The 17161-nt window shown below is 43.0% G+C and overlaps 1 protein-coding gene across 1 annotated transcript in view; it reads right to left on the minus strand.

Annotated features, from left to right (window-relative positions):
* The window catches only part of slc35d1a (solute carrier family 35 member D1a), an 84552-nt gene that overhangs the window by 9568 nt on the left and 57823 nt on the right, over positions 1 to 17161 (minus strand). Inside the window, exons 8-9 of the mRNA XM_085982738.1 lie at positions 16173 to 16265; positions 7297 to 7364 (exon numbers count right to left, since the gene is read on the minus strand). Of these exons, the coding sequence (XP_085838864.1) occupies positions 7297 to 7364; positions 16173 to 16265 (161 nt within the window). The remainder of the gene's footprint in view (positions 1 to 7296; positions 7365 to 16172; positions 16266 to 17161) is intronic.

Consider the following 17161-nt stretch of genomic DNA (forward strand, 5'->3'; position numbering starts at 1 on the left):
ACATGGTGTTCGGAGTTCAAATGGCGTCACTTGTCACCAATCTTCTAGTCCTCATTAATTTGCAAACCAGAAAGGTCTCAGGTTCCATTCGTCAGCCAGGACACCAGGAAAACTCTAACTGGCATCAGTACCCTGGGTTTACTGGGAAGTCAGCATCCCATTCCTGATTGTTATCCAAAGACTGGTGTTTGAATATGCATGTCTAATGAGGAGAAAAGCAGACTTGGCTATGATGGCCCATCAGCTAACTGTTGACTCTAACTGTCTCAGCTCACACACGAAGAATGACCATTTTAGGCAAGTTGCAAGAAGGCTACTGTTATATATGGAACTGTACCCCAGGAGGAGTCGGGGAAAAAAATTGGGCACTTTCCCTCATTTTTTATATACAGACATACGGCACTGCCTCGATTAACAACCAAAAAGCGAATGCTGTCACTACAATTTCAGTAAAGTATAATGGTGGACGTGAGAAATTATCATACTAATTCCACAATGTGAAAAGCATCCAATAGTGTAAATGTAGATTTAGGTTATATTGAGAGAGAGCATTTTCAGCTGTAAAATATAGGAATGAGGTACTAGTGATTAAAGGTCTGTTACTGGTGGCAGCGATAAGCAGAAGCAATTTGGAGGTCTTGGAATGACGATCAAAGAAGAAAAAAAAAGAAAAAAACTTGCATTTATAGTCTTCACGTCCTCAAGACGTTCTACGGTGCTTTACAGCCAATTAAAATACTTTTTAAAGTATAGTAATTGCTCTCATGTAGGCAACCAGGGCAAACAATTTACATATAGCAAGGCTCTACAAATGACAATGAGATAATGGCCAGATAATCTGTTTTTGAGAGGTTGGTTGAGGGATAAATATTGGCCAGGACACCAGAGAGAACTCCCCTGCTCTTTGAATAGTGCTGTGGGATCTTTTACATACACGAGGGGGGGCAGACAGAGTCTTGATTTAATGTCACATCCAAAATATGGCAAGATTAAAGCACAGATTTCCTTAAGTTTAAATAGCGATTGTTACCAACATACAGGGAACTTTGTTATATCCGGCACCGACGGGACCGAGCTGTTGCCGATCTATCAAAACTGCCGGACATACAAAGTTAATGTTGAAGCATACGGAGGTTTTCATCTCCGTATCTGACAACAAACACTGTTGCTTAGCAACAGCTTGTAAACAGTCGGCCCGTACCTTGGAAGCGTCTCTGTAGCTTAGCAACAGCTTCAGAGAGACTTTCCAGAGCCCGACTGTTGAAAACAAAGCCACGAGAAGAAAAAAAACGTAACAAAACGGCTCCTGATTTCTGCTGGTAGATCGAGGTTTCCGGACATACAACCTCCGGATAAACCAAAGTTTCCTGTAATACGAGGTCAAAACTCTGCTCAATCAACTGATATGCCCTTAGTTTCATAAACAGTGATGGATTTTCCAGATATGAACTTGCTAGGTTGGGCCTATACTCATTGGAATTTAGAAGAGAGGTGATCTTATTGAAACATATAATATTCTGAGGGGGATTGACAGGGTGGATGTTTCCCCTAGTGGGGGTATCTAGAACTAGGGGGTATAGTTTCAGAATAAGGGGTCATTTAAGACGGAGATGAGGAGCAATTTCCTCTCTGAGGGTCGTGAATCTTTGGAATTCTCTACCCCAGAGAGCAGTGGAGGCGGAGTCATCGAATATATTCAAGGCGGAGATTGACAGACATTTGAACTACAAGGGAGTCAAGGGGTATGGGGAGAGAGCGGGAAAGTGGTGTTGAGGCCAAGATTGGATCAGCCATGATCTAATTGAATGGCGGAGCAGGCTCGAGGGGCCAATTGGCCTACTCCTGCTCCTGTTTACGTTCTTATGTTCTGCCACCAGGATCTTGCCCCATTGCAGACCAAAAAAAACTCAATTAATCAACACCCTGAATCTCACAGCTTTCCTGATACATTAAGATACTGATGTTGCATTATAGAGATTTTATGCATAGTCATTTAAGAACTTAAGTCTCCACATCTGTTAAACAAACTCTAACACACAGTCATGCTAGGTTAACATTTTAATTTATTTGACACTCCTTTTCTAGCTCTTACTGCCTCTTAATCCCGAGGCATCCATTCACAGAACACCTCCATTCACTCGAAGCGTGACCCTGAGCTTCCGGTCGCTTGCAAATGTAATTCTCCGCCCCACTCTGACCTCGACCTCCTACACTGTTCCAATGAAGCTCAAGGAACAGCACCTCATCTTATCGATTAGGCACTTTATAGCCTTCTGGACTCAACATGGAGTTGAACAATTTCAGATCATAACCACTGCTCCTATTTTTTCCAGACAGCACATGCTGGTAATGATTCTGCTGTTGCCATTTACAGCTGCTCTAGACCCATATTTTGTTTCTTTACTTGTCCCATTACCACCCCCTTTTGTCTTGCACTCTCTCTTTTGTGATTTATTCTCTCCTTCCTTCCACCCTATCACAGGCCTTCCCTTTTGTTCTTTCCTCCCCTCTTCCCAACCCCCAACTTTCCCTGCTCTATGCTTGCTTAAAACCGGTTACATCTGTAACATTTTCCAGTTCTGATGAAAGGTTACAGACCTGAAATGTTAACTCTGTTTCTCTCTCCACAGATGCTGCCTGACCTGAGTTTTTGCAGCATTTTATGTTTATATATCTCAGTATTGCTTGGTACAACGAAACTCAAATAAGACTTGCATTTAAAAATATATTTTGGTCTTAATTTTTATTTTTTTCTAATTCAGTCCTGAATACTGCATGTGGGTATTAAAGGACAGGACCATCTTCCACAGCTGCTCTGGCGATGTCACCAGCTAGGAAAACAGCCTTGCAGTTTGTCATGCCCTCTAATTTAAGGTGACAACCTTGGTGCAGTGGTAACACACTTGCTTCAGAGTCAGAAGGTCGTGGGATTAAGTCCCACTCCAGAGACTGGAGCAGATAATCCAGGCTGACACTTCAAGGGAGTGCTGCACTGTCAGAGGTGCTGTCTTTCGGAAGAGATGTTAAACCGAGACGGTCTGCCATCTCAGGTGGACGTAAAAGATTCCATGGCATTATTCAAAGAGCAGGGGAGTTCTCACCGATGTCGTGGCCAGTATTAATCCCTCAGCCAACACCACGGAAACAAATGATCTGATCATTATCTCACTGTTGTTTGTGGGAGCTTGCCGTGTGAAACTGGCTGCCATGTTTTCCTACATTACAACATGGACTAAACTTCAAAAGTATGTCATTGGCTGCAAAGTGCTTTGGGAAATCCCGAGGTATCAAATGACACTTATATAAATGCAAGTTTTCTTTCTTTCTTCTTTCTTTTTAGTAATGTTGGATATTATTCTCTTTGTCCCTGTCCTATTCTCTTATGTACAGAGTACAAGGGAGGACCCAGCAGAGACATTAGGGGTTGGAGCACACTACTAGCAATATCTTGTCAATTTACCCCGACTGCTTTCTAACCTTCAGCCATCCCTCTATCTATGCTACCACTTTACCATTTAATACTATGCACATTTACATAATAAGTCTTATGTGCCACTACTAGCAACATCGTGCATTTATATACACAAGACAGATTGGCAGAATGGGCAGATGCAATTTACTGTGGATAAGTGTGACAATATGTTAAAGCTTGTAGACATGTACAAAAAGCAATCAAAAAGGTTAATGGAATGTTGGCCTTTATCGCAAGTGGGCTGGAATACAAAGGGGAGGTGGTTATACTTCAGTTGATAGCATCTTGGACAGACCCCGTCTATATTACTGCATTCAGTTTTGGGTACAGCACCGCAAGAAGGATATATTTGCCTTGAGAGGGAGTGCAGTGCAGATTCACCAGAATGATACTGGGGCTTAGAGGGTTAAATTATGGAGGTGAGAGATGTTTGCCGGGAGTGGAAGGCGAGACAGTTGTGGTTCTGTTCTGGGAGAGCAATGGGTGCCACAAAATACCAAGGAGAGTGGCGAAGAATATCTAAATACACTACTTGTGCTCAGGTACAGTTCTACAAATGCCAGCTGCTCTCCAGTACCTTACCCAAATGGCAATGCTTCAGGTGCAAGGCTAAATAATGAGTTTTGGCATAGTATTTGATTATGAATGGTATCCCAGCAGAGCTTGATCTTGACCTCGCCCAACGTTCATATATGCACGTTTCCAGCAGGAGTCACTGTACAGCCTTCAGAAGTATAAACTCCAATTGATTTTCTCTTTCCCACCCCCTATTTCCTAGCCCAGGGACACTGTGGCCAAGTGAATCATTCTATTGTTATAAAGAAGATAGGAGCAGGAGTAGGCCATTCGGCCTCTCGAGCCTGCCCCGCCATTCAATGCGATCATGGCTGATCATCCAAATTCAGTACCCTGTCCCTGCTTTCGCCCCATACCCCTTGATCCCTTTAGCCTTAAGAAATATATCCAACTCCTTCTTGAATATATTTAATGAATTGGCCTCTACTGCCTTCTGTGGTAGAGAATTCCACAGGTTCACCACTCTCTGGGTGAAGAAAGTCCTCCTCATTTCTGTCCTAAATGGCTTACTCCTTATCCTTAGACTGTGACCCCTGGTTCTGGACTCCCCGACCATCAGGAACATCCTTCCTGCATCTAGTCTGTCCAGTCCTGTCAGAATTTTATAAGTTTCAATGAGAGCCCCTCTCATTCTTCTAAACTCCAGCGAGTACAAGCCCAATCGGCCCAATCTCTCCTCATACGTCATTCCTGCCATCCCAGGTATCAGCCTGGTGAATCTTCGCTGAACTCCTTCCATGGCAAGAACATCCTTCCTCAGATAAGGCGACCAAAACTGCACACAATACTCAAGATGTGGTCTCACCAAGGCCTGTACAACTGCAGCAAGACATCCTTGTTCCTGTACTCAAACCCGCTCGCTACAAAGGCCAACATACCATTTGCCTTCTTAACCGCCTGCTGCACCTGCATGCTTACCTTCAGCGACTGGTGCACAAGGACACCCAGGTCTCATTGCACTTCCCCTTCTCCCAATCTATTGCCATTCAGATAATAATCTGCCTTCCTGTTTTTGACACCACATTTATCCATGTTATATTGCATCTGCCATGCTTCTGCCCAAATCATCCTGGAGTTTCTCAGCATCCTCCTCACAGCACACACGCCCACCCAGCTTTGTGTCGTCTGCAAATTTGAAGATATTACATCTAGTTCCCTTGTCTAGATCATTAATATATATTGTGAATAGCTGGGGTCAGAGGACCGATCCCTGCGGTACCCCACTAGTCACTGCCTGCCACTCGGAAAAAGACCCGTTTATTCCAACTCTTTGCTTTCTGTCTGCCAACCAGTTCTCTATCAAAGTCAATACCTTGCCCCCAATCCCTTGTGCCTTAATTTTACACGCTAATCTCTTATGCGGGACCTTATCGAAAGCCTTCTGAAAGTCCAAATACACCACATCCACTGGTTCTCCCTTATCTATTTTACCAGTAACATCCTCAAAAAATTCCAGTAGATTAGTCAAGCATGATTTACCTTTTGTAATCCATGTTGACTTTGTCCAATCCCGTCACTGTTTTCCAAGTGCTCTGCTATTACATCTTTTATAATGGACTCTAGCATTTTCCCCACTACCGATGTCAGGCTTACCGGTCTGTAATTCCCCGTTTTCTCTCTGCCACCTTTTTTGAATAGTGGGGTAACATTAGCTACCCTCCAATCCATGGGTACTGTTCCAGATTCCATCGAATGTTGGAAGATCATCAGCAATGCATCTACTATTTCTAGGGCCACTTCCTTAAGTACCCTAGGATGTAGATTATCAGGCCCTGGGGATTTATCAGCCTTCAATCCCATCAATTTCCCTAACACCATTTCCCTAGAAATACTGATTTATTTCAGTTCCTCCCTTTCATCAGACCCTATGTTCCCCGACATGTCTGGGACGTTATTTGCGTCCTCCTTTGTGAAGACAGAACCAAAATATGTATTTAATTGGTCTGCCATTTCTTTGTTCCCCATTATAAATTCCCCTGATTCTGACTGCAAGGGACCTACGCTTGACTTCACCAATCTTTTTCTCTTCACATATCTATAAAAGCTTTTACAGTCAGTTTTTATGTTCCCTGAAAGCTTACTCTCATATTCTATTTTCCCTTTCTTAATTAATCCCTTTGTCCTCCTTTGTTGAATTTTAAACTGCTTCCAATCCTCAGGTTTACTGCTTTTTCTGGCCAATTTATATGTCCTCTCCTTGGATCTTATGCTATCCCTAATTTCCCTTGTTGAGTCACCTTTTTTGTTTTATTTTTATGCCAAATTCTGTAGTTCATCCATGCGGTCTTTGAATGTTTGCCATTGCCTATCCACTGTCAACCCTTTGAGTGACATTCCCCAATCAATCCTACCCAACTCGCGCCTCAGACCATCGTAGTTTCCTTTATTTAAATTCAGGACCCTAGTCTCTGAGTCAACTACTTCATTCTCCATCTTAATGAGGAATTCGATCATATTATGATCGCTCCGACCCAAGGGGCCTCGTACAAGATTGCTAATTAATCCTTTCTCATTACATAATACCCAGTCTAAGATGGCCTGATCTCCGGTTGGTTCCTCGACATATTGGTCCAGGAAACCATCCCGTAAACACTCCAGGAATTCCTCCTCCACAGTATTGTTACTAATTTGGTTAGCCCAATCTATATGTAGATTAAAGTCATCCATGATGACTGCTGTGCCCTTATTGCACGCTTCTCTAATTTCCCTTTTAATGCCATCCCCAACCTCCGCATTACTGTTGGGAGGTCTATATACCACTCCCACTAACGTTTTCTCCCCTTGGTATTTCTCAGTTCTACCCATACAGATTCCACATCATCAGAGCTAATATCCTTCCTTACAATTGTGTTAATCCCTTCTTTAACCAGCAATGCTACCCCACCTTCCTTTCCTTTTTGCCTATCTTTCCTGAATATTGAATACCCCTGGATGTTGAGTTCCCAGCCTTGGCCACCCTGGAGCCATGTTTCCGTAATCCCAATCAAATCATATTCGTTGACCTCTATTTGCGCAGCTACCCCAGCTGAGAACAGCTAACTCAGCAGAGGCTAGAGATTTGAACCTAGAACCTTCCTGGTCTGTTTAGCCCAGTACCATGCTGGGTGGTACATTGATCCATTAGTGTTTGTTCCTCCAGCAGGTTCAACTGGAAACGGTTCATTGGAAAAAAGGAACTGCAAACTAGCAATTTTTTTCTGTACGACACTAGAACTGTCAATAGGAGTTTAAAGACAACATACACTTACCCCATTACACAGGACAGCAGGTACTGCATCACAAACATTGTATTTGACCAGCCTTCAAAAGCAAATGCCTGGAAAGGAAAACAAAAACTTGTTAAAATTCACTTAATCTCTTTTCTTAAAATGTGAAAGGCGAGGTATGTATGTTCAACATATCTCAGTCACATATCTTTTCTAATGAACCACCCAACTGCTTCAGTCCACTCCATAGCCTAACCAAATTAAAAAATATATTTTGGTGATTCTCACCTCCACCCCCAGCCCCCTTGCTGATGGTCAGCAGGTTTATCCAGTGAATAGCAAACCACATTAACATTAGAACAGCCCAGCGCTAATCCCCAGCCTGTGCTGAGATAATTGATCTCACCAGGGTGAAGTCGGGGTGTGGCCTCAGTGACCCTTGGTTTCAGAAAGGGAAAATTGGCCAGGGTTCCTCCTTGGATTAGTTATCTAGCAAACCCGAATAGGAAAAAGTATGCAATTAAGCATTGGATAAGAACATGTTCAGGCTCAACAGTAAAGGTACCTGCGGTTGAATAGTTTGACACATATTAGCAAAGCACATACAGGGATGACGACGACTTGGGTAACCTGCTAGAGAGCAAAACCTAACAATCTAGAGAGGAACAATCTACAGTGGAACTTCTAAATTGGAATAGGGCGAACTTCAATGGGATGCGAAAGGATCTATCCAGGGTAAAATGGAACCAAAGGCTGACAGGAAAAACTGTAACGGAACAATGGAAGATCTTTAAGGAGAAGATGTTCCAAGTACAGGCTAGGTACATTCCAACAAGAGGGAAGGGTAAGGGAACCAAAGCAAGAGCTCCTTGGATGACGAGGGAGATAGAGAAGATGATGAAAAAAAAAGAGATGTATGATGCATGTCAGGTGAATTCTTCAAGGGAGAACCAGACCAAATACAATAAGTTGGGAGAGGATGTGAAGATGAAAATAAGATTGGCAAAGAGAGAATATGAGAGTAGGAATGGCAGTTAACATAAAAGGGAACACAAAAATCTTCCACCGGCATGTAAACAGTAAGCAGGTAGTAATAGGCAGGGTGGGGCCTATTAGGGACAAAGATGATATATGCTTAGAGGCGCAGGGCAAGGCTAGAATACTCAATGAGTACTTTGTATCGGTGTTTACTAAGGAGGTGGATGCTGACAAAATATCAGTAGAAGTGGAAAAGGTAGAAGCAATGGAAGGGGTGAAAATTGATAGACAGGATGTACCAGAAAGGCTGGGTATACTTAGAGTGGACAAGTCGTCTGGTCCAGATGGCTTGCATCCCAGGTTGCCAAGGGAATTGGGGGAGGAGATAGCAGAAGGGCTTGCCATAATTTTCCAATCGTCCCTAGATGCGGGGGAGGTGCCGGAGGGTTGGAAAGTGGCAAATGTGACACCATTGTTCAAGGGTGTAAGGACAATCCTAATAACTACAGGCCAGTCAGTTTAACATCAGTGGTGGGTAAAGTTTTAGAAACAATAATCAAGGAAAAAATTAACAGGCACATGGAGAGGTTTAAGCTAATTAAGGAGAGCCAACATGGATTTGTAAAAGACAGATCGTGTTTGACTAATCTAATTGAATTTTTTAATGAAGTAACAAAAAGAGGATTGATGAAGGGAATGCAATGGATGTTGTCTACATGGATTTTTGGAAGGAATTTGACAAAGTACCACATAGAAGGCTGGTTACCAAAATTGAGGCTCATGGAATAGGTGGGTCAGTGGCAGCTTGGATAACAGTGAGTTGTGGTAAATGGCTGTTTTTCAGACTGGAGGATGGTAGACAGTGGTGTTCCCCAAGGGTCAATGCTGGGGCCACTGCTTTTTTGATATATATATTTATTAACGACCTGGATATTGGAATAGAGTAGAATTGCTAAATTTGCTGATGACACCAAACTTGAGGGTGTGGCAAACAGTGATGATATCATCAATTGACTGTAACAGGACATAGAAAGGCTAGCAAAATGGGCAGACAAGTGGCGGATGTAATTTAATACAGAGAAGTGTGAGGTGATGCATTTTGGCAGAAGGAACAGGGAGAGGCAATATACACTTAATGGCACAGTTTTAAAGAGTGTGCAGGGACAGAGAGACCTGGAGTTAATGTGCATAGGTCCCTGAAGGTGGCAGGACATAGAGAGAGAGTGGTTAGCAAAGCATATGGGATCTTGGGCTTCATAAATACAGGTATTGAGTACAAAAGTAGAGAAGTTATGCTGAACCTTTATAAAGCACAGGTTAGGCCACAACTGGAGTACTGCGTCCAGTTCTGGTCACCACACTTTAGGAAGGATGTGAAGGCCCTTGAGAGGGTGCAGAGGAGATTTACCAGAATGGTACCGGGGATGGGAGATGTTAGCTACAAGGACAGGTTGGAGAAGCTGGATTTGTTTTCATTGGAGCAAAGGAGGTTGAGGGGTGATTTGATAGAGGTGTAGAAGATTATGACAGGTTTGGATAGGCGAGACAGGGAAAGGCTGTTCCCACTAGTTGATGGTACAAGGGCTAGGGGACACAGATTTAAGGTTTTGGGCAAGAGATATGGGGGGGGATGTGAGGAAAAACTTTTTTACGCAGCGAGTGGCGATGACCTGGAATTAGTTGCCGACGGAAGTGGTGGAAGCGGAGACACTCAATGTTTTCAAGGGGAGACTGGATAGGCACTTGAGGGAAATAAACTTGCAGGGCTACGGGGATAGAGGGGAGAATGGAACTGACTGGATTGCTCTACAGAGTGCCGGCACGGACTCGATGGGCTGAATGGCCTCCTTCTGTGCCGTTATGACTATGACGACCACCTGTGGAACTATACTTCAGCAAGAAGTAGTTAATGGTTTCAAGAAAGGAGAAAGGAAAACGGGAGGGAGTACTCCTGTTCTATAAATAGGTTACTTTTAGAGATCCTCATTTATTTTTTTGTCCACATCTTGAGGTTCACTGACTTGAATTGGGTACGAAAGAAACTTTACCTCTAGTAAAACCTGAATGTAGGTTTTAATGACTGTGCTTGCCCCAGCAAGAACAGAAAAATGGGTAAAGAAACAAACAAATACAATTCTACACCCCCCTGAAAGCCACATATAGTTTGATTCCCTTATTCTCATTCAGCAGTACTTTAATCTTCCTTTCTCCGGATTAGCCTCTCTAATGCTTTTGTGGGGAAAACCGACATGCAATACGCTCCCAAGCACTTGTCAAATCTATCAATTTCAGAACCTGCAAAATGCAGAGGTCCACAGAAGTTCATCTGCTAACTTCATTTTTCACCAACAGTGAATGCATACCCACTGTCTCCCCTCCCACCCCACAGTGCCACTTCAAACGCTGCAAGATTAGGAACGCATAACATTAACGAATCACGGTAAAATATAGTAAACTTCCACTCGGTTTTAGCATGCTGGACATCAGGCTAATTCACTGGACAGCTTGCGCTAGGTCAATAATACTGGAAATTTTTAAAATAATTTTCATGGTACGTAAACGCCAAGACACTTTCTTCTACACAGGTAAAGCAGCGGTCTTAAACATTTGTCTTGTGATGACCACAAAAAAACACTTGTACTTTTCTTTTTGTTGTCCTACACTGGGGAAAGTGAACTACTTCCATGAACAGGTCACCATGCAACTAAACTTCTGTGGGTGAGTCACTGGTAAACCTTCAACAATTGTGTCAGTGAACAGATTTGATGTTCGAAATCTACAACCATTTCAAAAAGGTAAAAGGAACTTCAGTTAGTAATGTCATGCACAACAAAAAAAGTGTTTCTGAAATCACGGCCCCAAAAGTACAAATTTGAAAACTTTTTCTCGCTCCTGTTCCTTCCTCCCTCTTTCTCTAGAATTTGCTGCAATACCTGCCAAAGGCAGGGTCAATTAAACCACCCCTCGAGATATTAAAACAGAAGATCTATTCTACTCCGGGCTCCCTGGCCTCTTTTTTCCACAAGGTACGCATGTCTTGAAGAGATTCCAACTGGGCAGACATGAAGTCTGAGTAATTACTCAAACAACTCGGTACTGTCAGAACAGCCACAAGCAGGGGGCCTCTCACAAATGATCCAGTGTTCACATACTAAACATTACCCCCATCCATATTCTGAAACAGTTTTGAGATAGAGGGATACAATTAAAGTACTATCCAAGTTAAATATTCACTTTAAGAACCCTGCAACTATATTTCATCGAAACAAAACAAAATCATAAAATTAACACACAAGCTAATTTCAGGCTCTCTCCTCTTGTCCCTCTAATTCCCAGGGAAAAAGGGGGCAATACTTATTTGAGTGAAAGTCCCTTTTTTTTTGCCTTCCTTTTCCTAGGTCTCCTTGCAGCTCATGCAACCCTTGAAATAGCCCTTCACTAAAAAGTCAAGAGTTCTTCATTGAAGCACTATGGGAAAACATTCAGTTAAAAAGATCCTAGAAGCTCCATGCTGTGTACAATGAATCTCCAGGATACAAGAAACCAAACATTTTCACGTCATCAATGTTAGGCATCAAACTCTGAACACAAATCCATCAACACAACATATACAAGTTTTGCTACAATTCACATTGGTAAGAGATTAATGTTCCACTGGAGTGTTATCAAAGGCACAGGATACAATCAATGGCTGCTCTCCTGTACTGCAATTATTCCATTGGCCTTCTTCGCAACAGTTTCTCCACTACCTGGAATTTTAATTTTAATCAGGAACATGTTTAAAGTGCCGTTGTTCTGTTTCTCTCCATCCACCCAACTATGAAAGAAGTTACCAGCTGCTACGGTGACTGGCTGGTTTTGTAGTCTGTACGTACTTTGCCCCCCTCACAGAAATGTTACTTTTAGCCAGTGTCCCGAGTGTAGTGGAAGGTTTTGGACTGTCAGACCAACTAGTTGTCTCTACCATGGTCTCACAGGTGGAGAACACACGTTGAAATATACCCTTTATCAAAACAAAAGTGTTGGCAAGCAAAGAAAGTGACTGGGGAAGGTTGGCAAAACTAAATACTGAGAGCAAATGTGTTCAGAAAATCTTTAACATGTAATGGCTCCTGGATTTTAAAACTTGTATTCATACTCAACTGCCAAATTATATTGTGCCCCAGATCCTCAGTGGATGGTTATACTATTAGGTCATGAATTGATTTGAGTTATTCTCTTCACTAAAAGTTGCTGCACCATTTGAGTAATGAAATTAGAGATTTGGATGTTGTTAACCCTTTGAAGGCTGCCATTTCTGTAAAATATTCTATACCAATGTTAATCGTGCTAATCAAAAATTAAGAAATGTTTTTTACATCGACATATTTCATAAAATTAAGCTTTTTTTTTTATATACAAGTACAAGACTGAAGCATTTTCTATCCTCAGATCATCTAGCACCATCCCCAGCCATGGTTGGGTAGACGCAGCAGAGGTCAACCACACACACACACAGTCAGCATGAAAGTTAAGTTTTCAAAAGATGTGTTACAAATTATTCCCCCCCCCCCCACAATTTTCTGTTCAGTGTATCCTGTGACCCATAATCGAGTGCAGCTTCACAAGTGGCTGTAGCCTTCCAGTACTTGATCCAAAATGAATTCTCTACCCAAGAGTGCTGTGGATGCTCAGTCGTTAAGTATATTCAAGGCAGAGAGCGATAGATTTTTGGACACTAAGTGAATCAAACATCCCAAGACACTTCACAGGAGTATTATAAAGACAAAAATTTGACACTGAGCCACATATGGGCAGATGACCAAAAGCTTGGTCAAAGAGGTAGGTTTTAAGGACCGTCTTAAAAGGAGGAAAGAGGTAGCAAGGCGGAGAGGTTTATGCAGGGAATTCCAGAGCTTAGGGCCTAGGCAGCTGAAGGCACGGCCACCAATGGCTGAGCGATTATAATCAGGGATGCTCAAGAGGGCAGAATTAGGAGTGCAGGTATCTCGGGGTGGGGGTGGGGGGGAGAAAGAGAGCTGGAAGAGATTACAGAGATAGGGAGGGGCGAGGCCATGGAGGGATTTGAAAACAAGGATGAGAATTTTAAAGTCGAGGCGTTGCTCAACTGGGAGTCAATGTAGGTCAGCGAGCACAAGGGTGATGGGTGAATGGAACTTGGTGCAAGTTAGGACACGGGTAGCTGCGTTTTGGATGATCTCAAGTTTACATAGGGTAGAACGTGGGAAGCCCAGCCAGGAGTGTGTTGGAATAGTCAACTCTAGAGGTAACAAAGACATGGATGAGAGTTTCAGATGATGAGCTGAGGCAGGGGTGGAGTCGGGCAAGGTTATGGAGATGGAACTAGGCGGTCTTAGTTACGCCACGGATACGTGGTTGGAAGCTCATTTCAAGTTCAAATGACACCAAGGTTGCGAACAGGCTGGTTCAGCTTCAGACAGATGCTAGGGAGAGGGATGGAGTCAGTAGCTAGGGAACAGAGTTTATGGCACGGACCGAAGACAATGGTTGCGGTCATCCCAATATTTAACTGAAGAAAATTTCTGCTCATCCAGAACTGGATGTTGGACAAGCAGTCAGACAATTGAGAGACCGTGGAGGGGTCGAGAGACGTGGTGGTGAGGTAGAGCTGGGTGTCGTCAGTGTACATGTAGAAACTGACGCAGCGTTTTCAGATGATGTCGCCAAGGGGCAGCATGTAGATGAGAAATAGGAGGGGGCCAAGGATAGATCCTTGGGGGACACCAGAGGTAACTGTGCGGGAGCAAGAAGAGAAGCCACTGCAGGTGAATCAAGGGATATGGGGATAGGGCGGGAAAAGTGGAGTTAAGGTAGCAGATCAGCCTTGATCTTACTGAATGGCGGAGCAGGCTTGAGGGCCCATATGGTCTACTCCTCTTCCTATTTCTTATGTTCTTACCGTACACCATGAGACCAATTGGGCTGTCAAAGCCAAGCCCATTTCTTTCATCGTGAACATCTACGTGAACTTCCTACTGTATTGCCCCCATCACTATCACTATCTCAACTAAGACCAAGAAACATAGCTGGCATCAGAAACTGCACCTGGGCCCCAGAGATGTGGGAATTCTAAACAAATAGATGAGTCCAGCTGCTTTTCCCACTGGAACAAGGACGGGGGAATAGGAAGAGTCACACTAGGATCCTCCTGTGTTCCTTGCAGTTGCAATTAAAGAGCAGCAATGGCATTAGCTTGGAAAAGTCACCTTGCTCATCCTTCAAACAAGAACGTGTGGTGTCAAAAAATCCATCCTAAATATATCTGGAATTTACAGCAATTTTCATAATACTGGGGTAAATGAGTTACACTAGGGGTGGCATCAGCATTTTAAAACCGAAAATACAACTCAGCTCAGCTTTGGATACTGTGCAATGTGTTCTAAATCTAGGTCTACCATATTAATATAGTGCAGCCATTTTCAGACTTTCTATATAGGGATGCCCTTTCACAAAAACAGAACACGTTGCAACCGCTGCTATAAGAAGCCCATGAAGAGTTTACAGAGATGGTCAGTTTTCATTTCCAAGACAGCTACTCAAACGTACAAAGTGTTATCATCCAGAAAAGCTTTTTAAAAATTAGAACTGACAGAAGTATTGTACTACTATGTCAACAAATATAAAAATCTGATGATCACAGAGATTCTCTTGCGGGTCCCCTAGAAGTTAGGTACACCCATTTGTAAACCTATAGTTTACAGAGGCACTCCACTCCCTCAGTTTTAAAGCAGGTTTTCCTTTCTGTCCCAAGTCACAGACACTTTCCTTCTCTTCCTCCTCCCTCAGTTCAAAAGGCACTCTTTTCCCTCCTCCCCCACCAACTCCTGTTCATAAAACGCATTCTTTTCCTGGCTCACTTCAGTACAGAGGCACTCTCTCCTTCCTCTTCATACCACCACTAGCTCCCCCCACCCCACCCCCGTCCCCGCCATTAATGGCATTTACTGACAGCTCTATTCTCAGAGATATTTTTGGCAGCTTTTAGCCAGTTCCAACAGTTTTTCCCCTTCTACTGTACCACAGCTTGTGTAGAGATGAGTGCATAATGGTTCCACGGGGTGGACTCAAAAGTCTAAGTAATGCATTGTATACAATGGTCCAGAATCAGTATTATTAGGAAAGCTATTGAAATGTGTCTTATTAGTTGCTGAACATAAGCGTAAGTTAAATGTTGTATCTAGTAAAATCTGTGTTTCATTTTTACTTTTAATAAACTTGATTTGTAGATTGATAGCCTAACCCAGAGTCCATCTAGTCTTTGGATAACTGAATAGGAGAACATGAGAAGGTGTGTGTCATTTTCATTTCAAGTAATTTACAGTAACAAGGGGCTTTGTTCAACCTGGGCATCACTACATTGCCAGATATTATGCATATAGGTCACACTTCAGTTTGCAAGGAACAATGGCTCGCTTGCAAGAATGATCCCTTGCAATCAGCACTAGTGAAATATCGACTGAGAGCCCAAAAATTGTAACACACAGGTACTACCCAAAGCTACCATTTTACTCTGGGAGCAGATTCACTGCCACACTGTGGATAGGAATTCCTGATGTGGCAAACAACTATCGCAAGATTAGGAATTTCTGCCTACAGCACAAGAGAGTCTGCACCCAGGGCAACTCAACCTTAAACAAGAGCCTGGACTGTCAGGGGAGCAGCAATGGCAAGTGGACTGGCAATGGATGAATCAAGGAAAGGACTGGGGCAGGGAAGGATGCCAGGGAGGGGAGGGGAGGGGGGTAAGGAAGGAAGGAGAGAGAAAGAGTTAGAATGCATCAGGTGGCAGATTGATGGGGATCCCAGAGTAGTAACAGGAGAGAGAAGGGGTGGAACCCACATTTCGAGAACTGATTTTTAAAAAAAATTGTTAAACACTATTGCAGCAATTTTTTGTTTTTAAAAAGACAAGTGCTTACCTTTTGAAGATCTCCTGTGAAATATGCAATGGCCAAAGATGGCAAAATCATAAAGAGGGCATTGTAATAAAGTAGTCCATATTTACCCAGTTCCTACAAAGAAACCACAGTAATCAGTATAATTATAACACACAGATTTTGGGGGTCTGAGCAGTGGAATAATAGTGGCCTTTCATTTCTCGGACCCAAACTTGAATTGTATGGGATGAAGGTTTTTTGTCACCCACCTGGGAACTGAGTTCAAACTCTCTGTCCTATGATAAGTGAGTTTTAACGGTCTCATTCTTTTCAAGTATGGATCCGCAGCATAAAAACTAATTCAGCACCATTTGGCAATTTCACTCGTGGTTGATATGCAAAATGGATAAAATGTCACATTTGTGTAGTAGAAGGCACACTGCTGGGAGAGAAGAGTGACATTACTCTGCACTTGACATTGGGTGCTCAAAATAGAAAGTCTCCCATTCCTCAGCACAAACATCTTTCAACTTGAGCACGGGAGCACCAACACATGGTGCTCGAAGTAGTGGAAGAAGGTGCACCCAGAATCCCCACTCATGGAGTTCTCCATTGCACTCATGCTGCCATGGTGGAATGTCAAGCAGAAGTCAGGTACTTCCCAACAAAAAAGCCAAGAGATATTTCCAGGAGCTTCGCTGTTTCAAAGCTGCATTGGTTTAAACCTGGGAGTACGCTAATAAACCTTGAGCCCAGCCTCTGAAAAACACACTTCCAGTACAATTCTCCATATCAGTTATCCTCATTGCTTGCAACTTATGCTGTGGACTCCCACCAATAAGGCTGAAATTGGTCAAAACTGATTCCACTCCAGGCATGAGAAAGGGAGTCTAGGTTGTACTCAAACCTGGATCTGAGGGGTAAATATGCAGCATATTGATCTTACTGCACCACCCAGTTCTTTTCAATTCAACAGTCTCCAGAAGCAATACCTGTAGTGAGTTCTTCAATTAATATAAACTAATAGTTTT

This window comes from Somniosus microcephalus, chromosome 3 (genome assembly GCF_052327205.1).
Source record: "Somniosus microcephalus isolate GS21.2 chromosome 3, FLI_Smic_1.0, whole genome shotgun sequence".
Classification (NCBI taxonomy): Eukaryota; Metazoa; Chordata; class Chondrichthyes; order Squaliformes; family Somniosidae; genus Somniosus; species Somniosus microcephalus.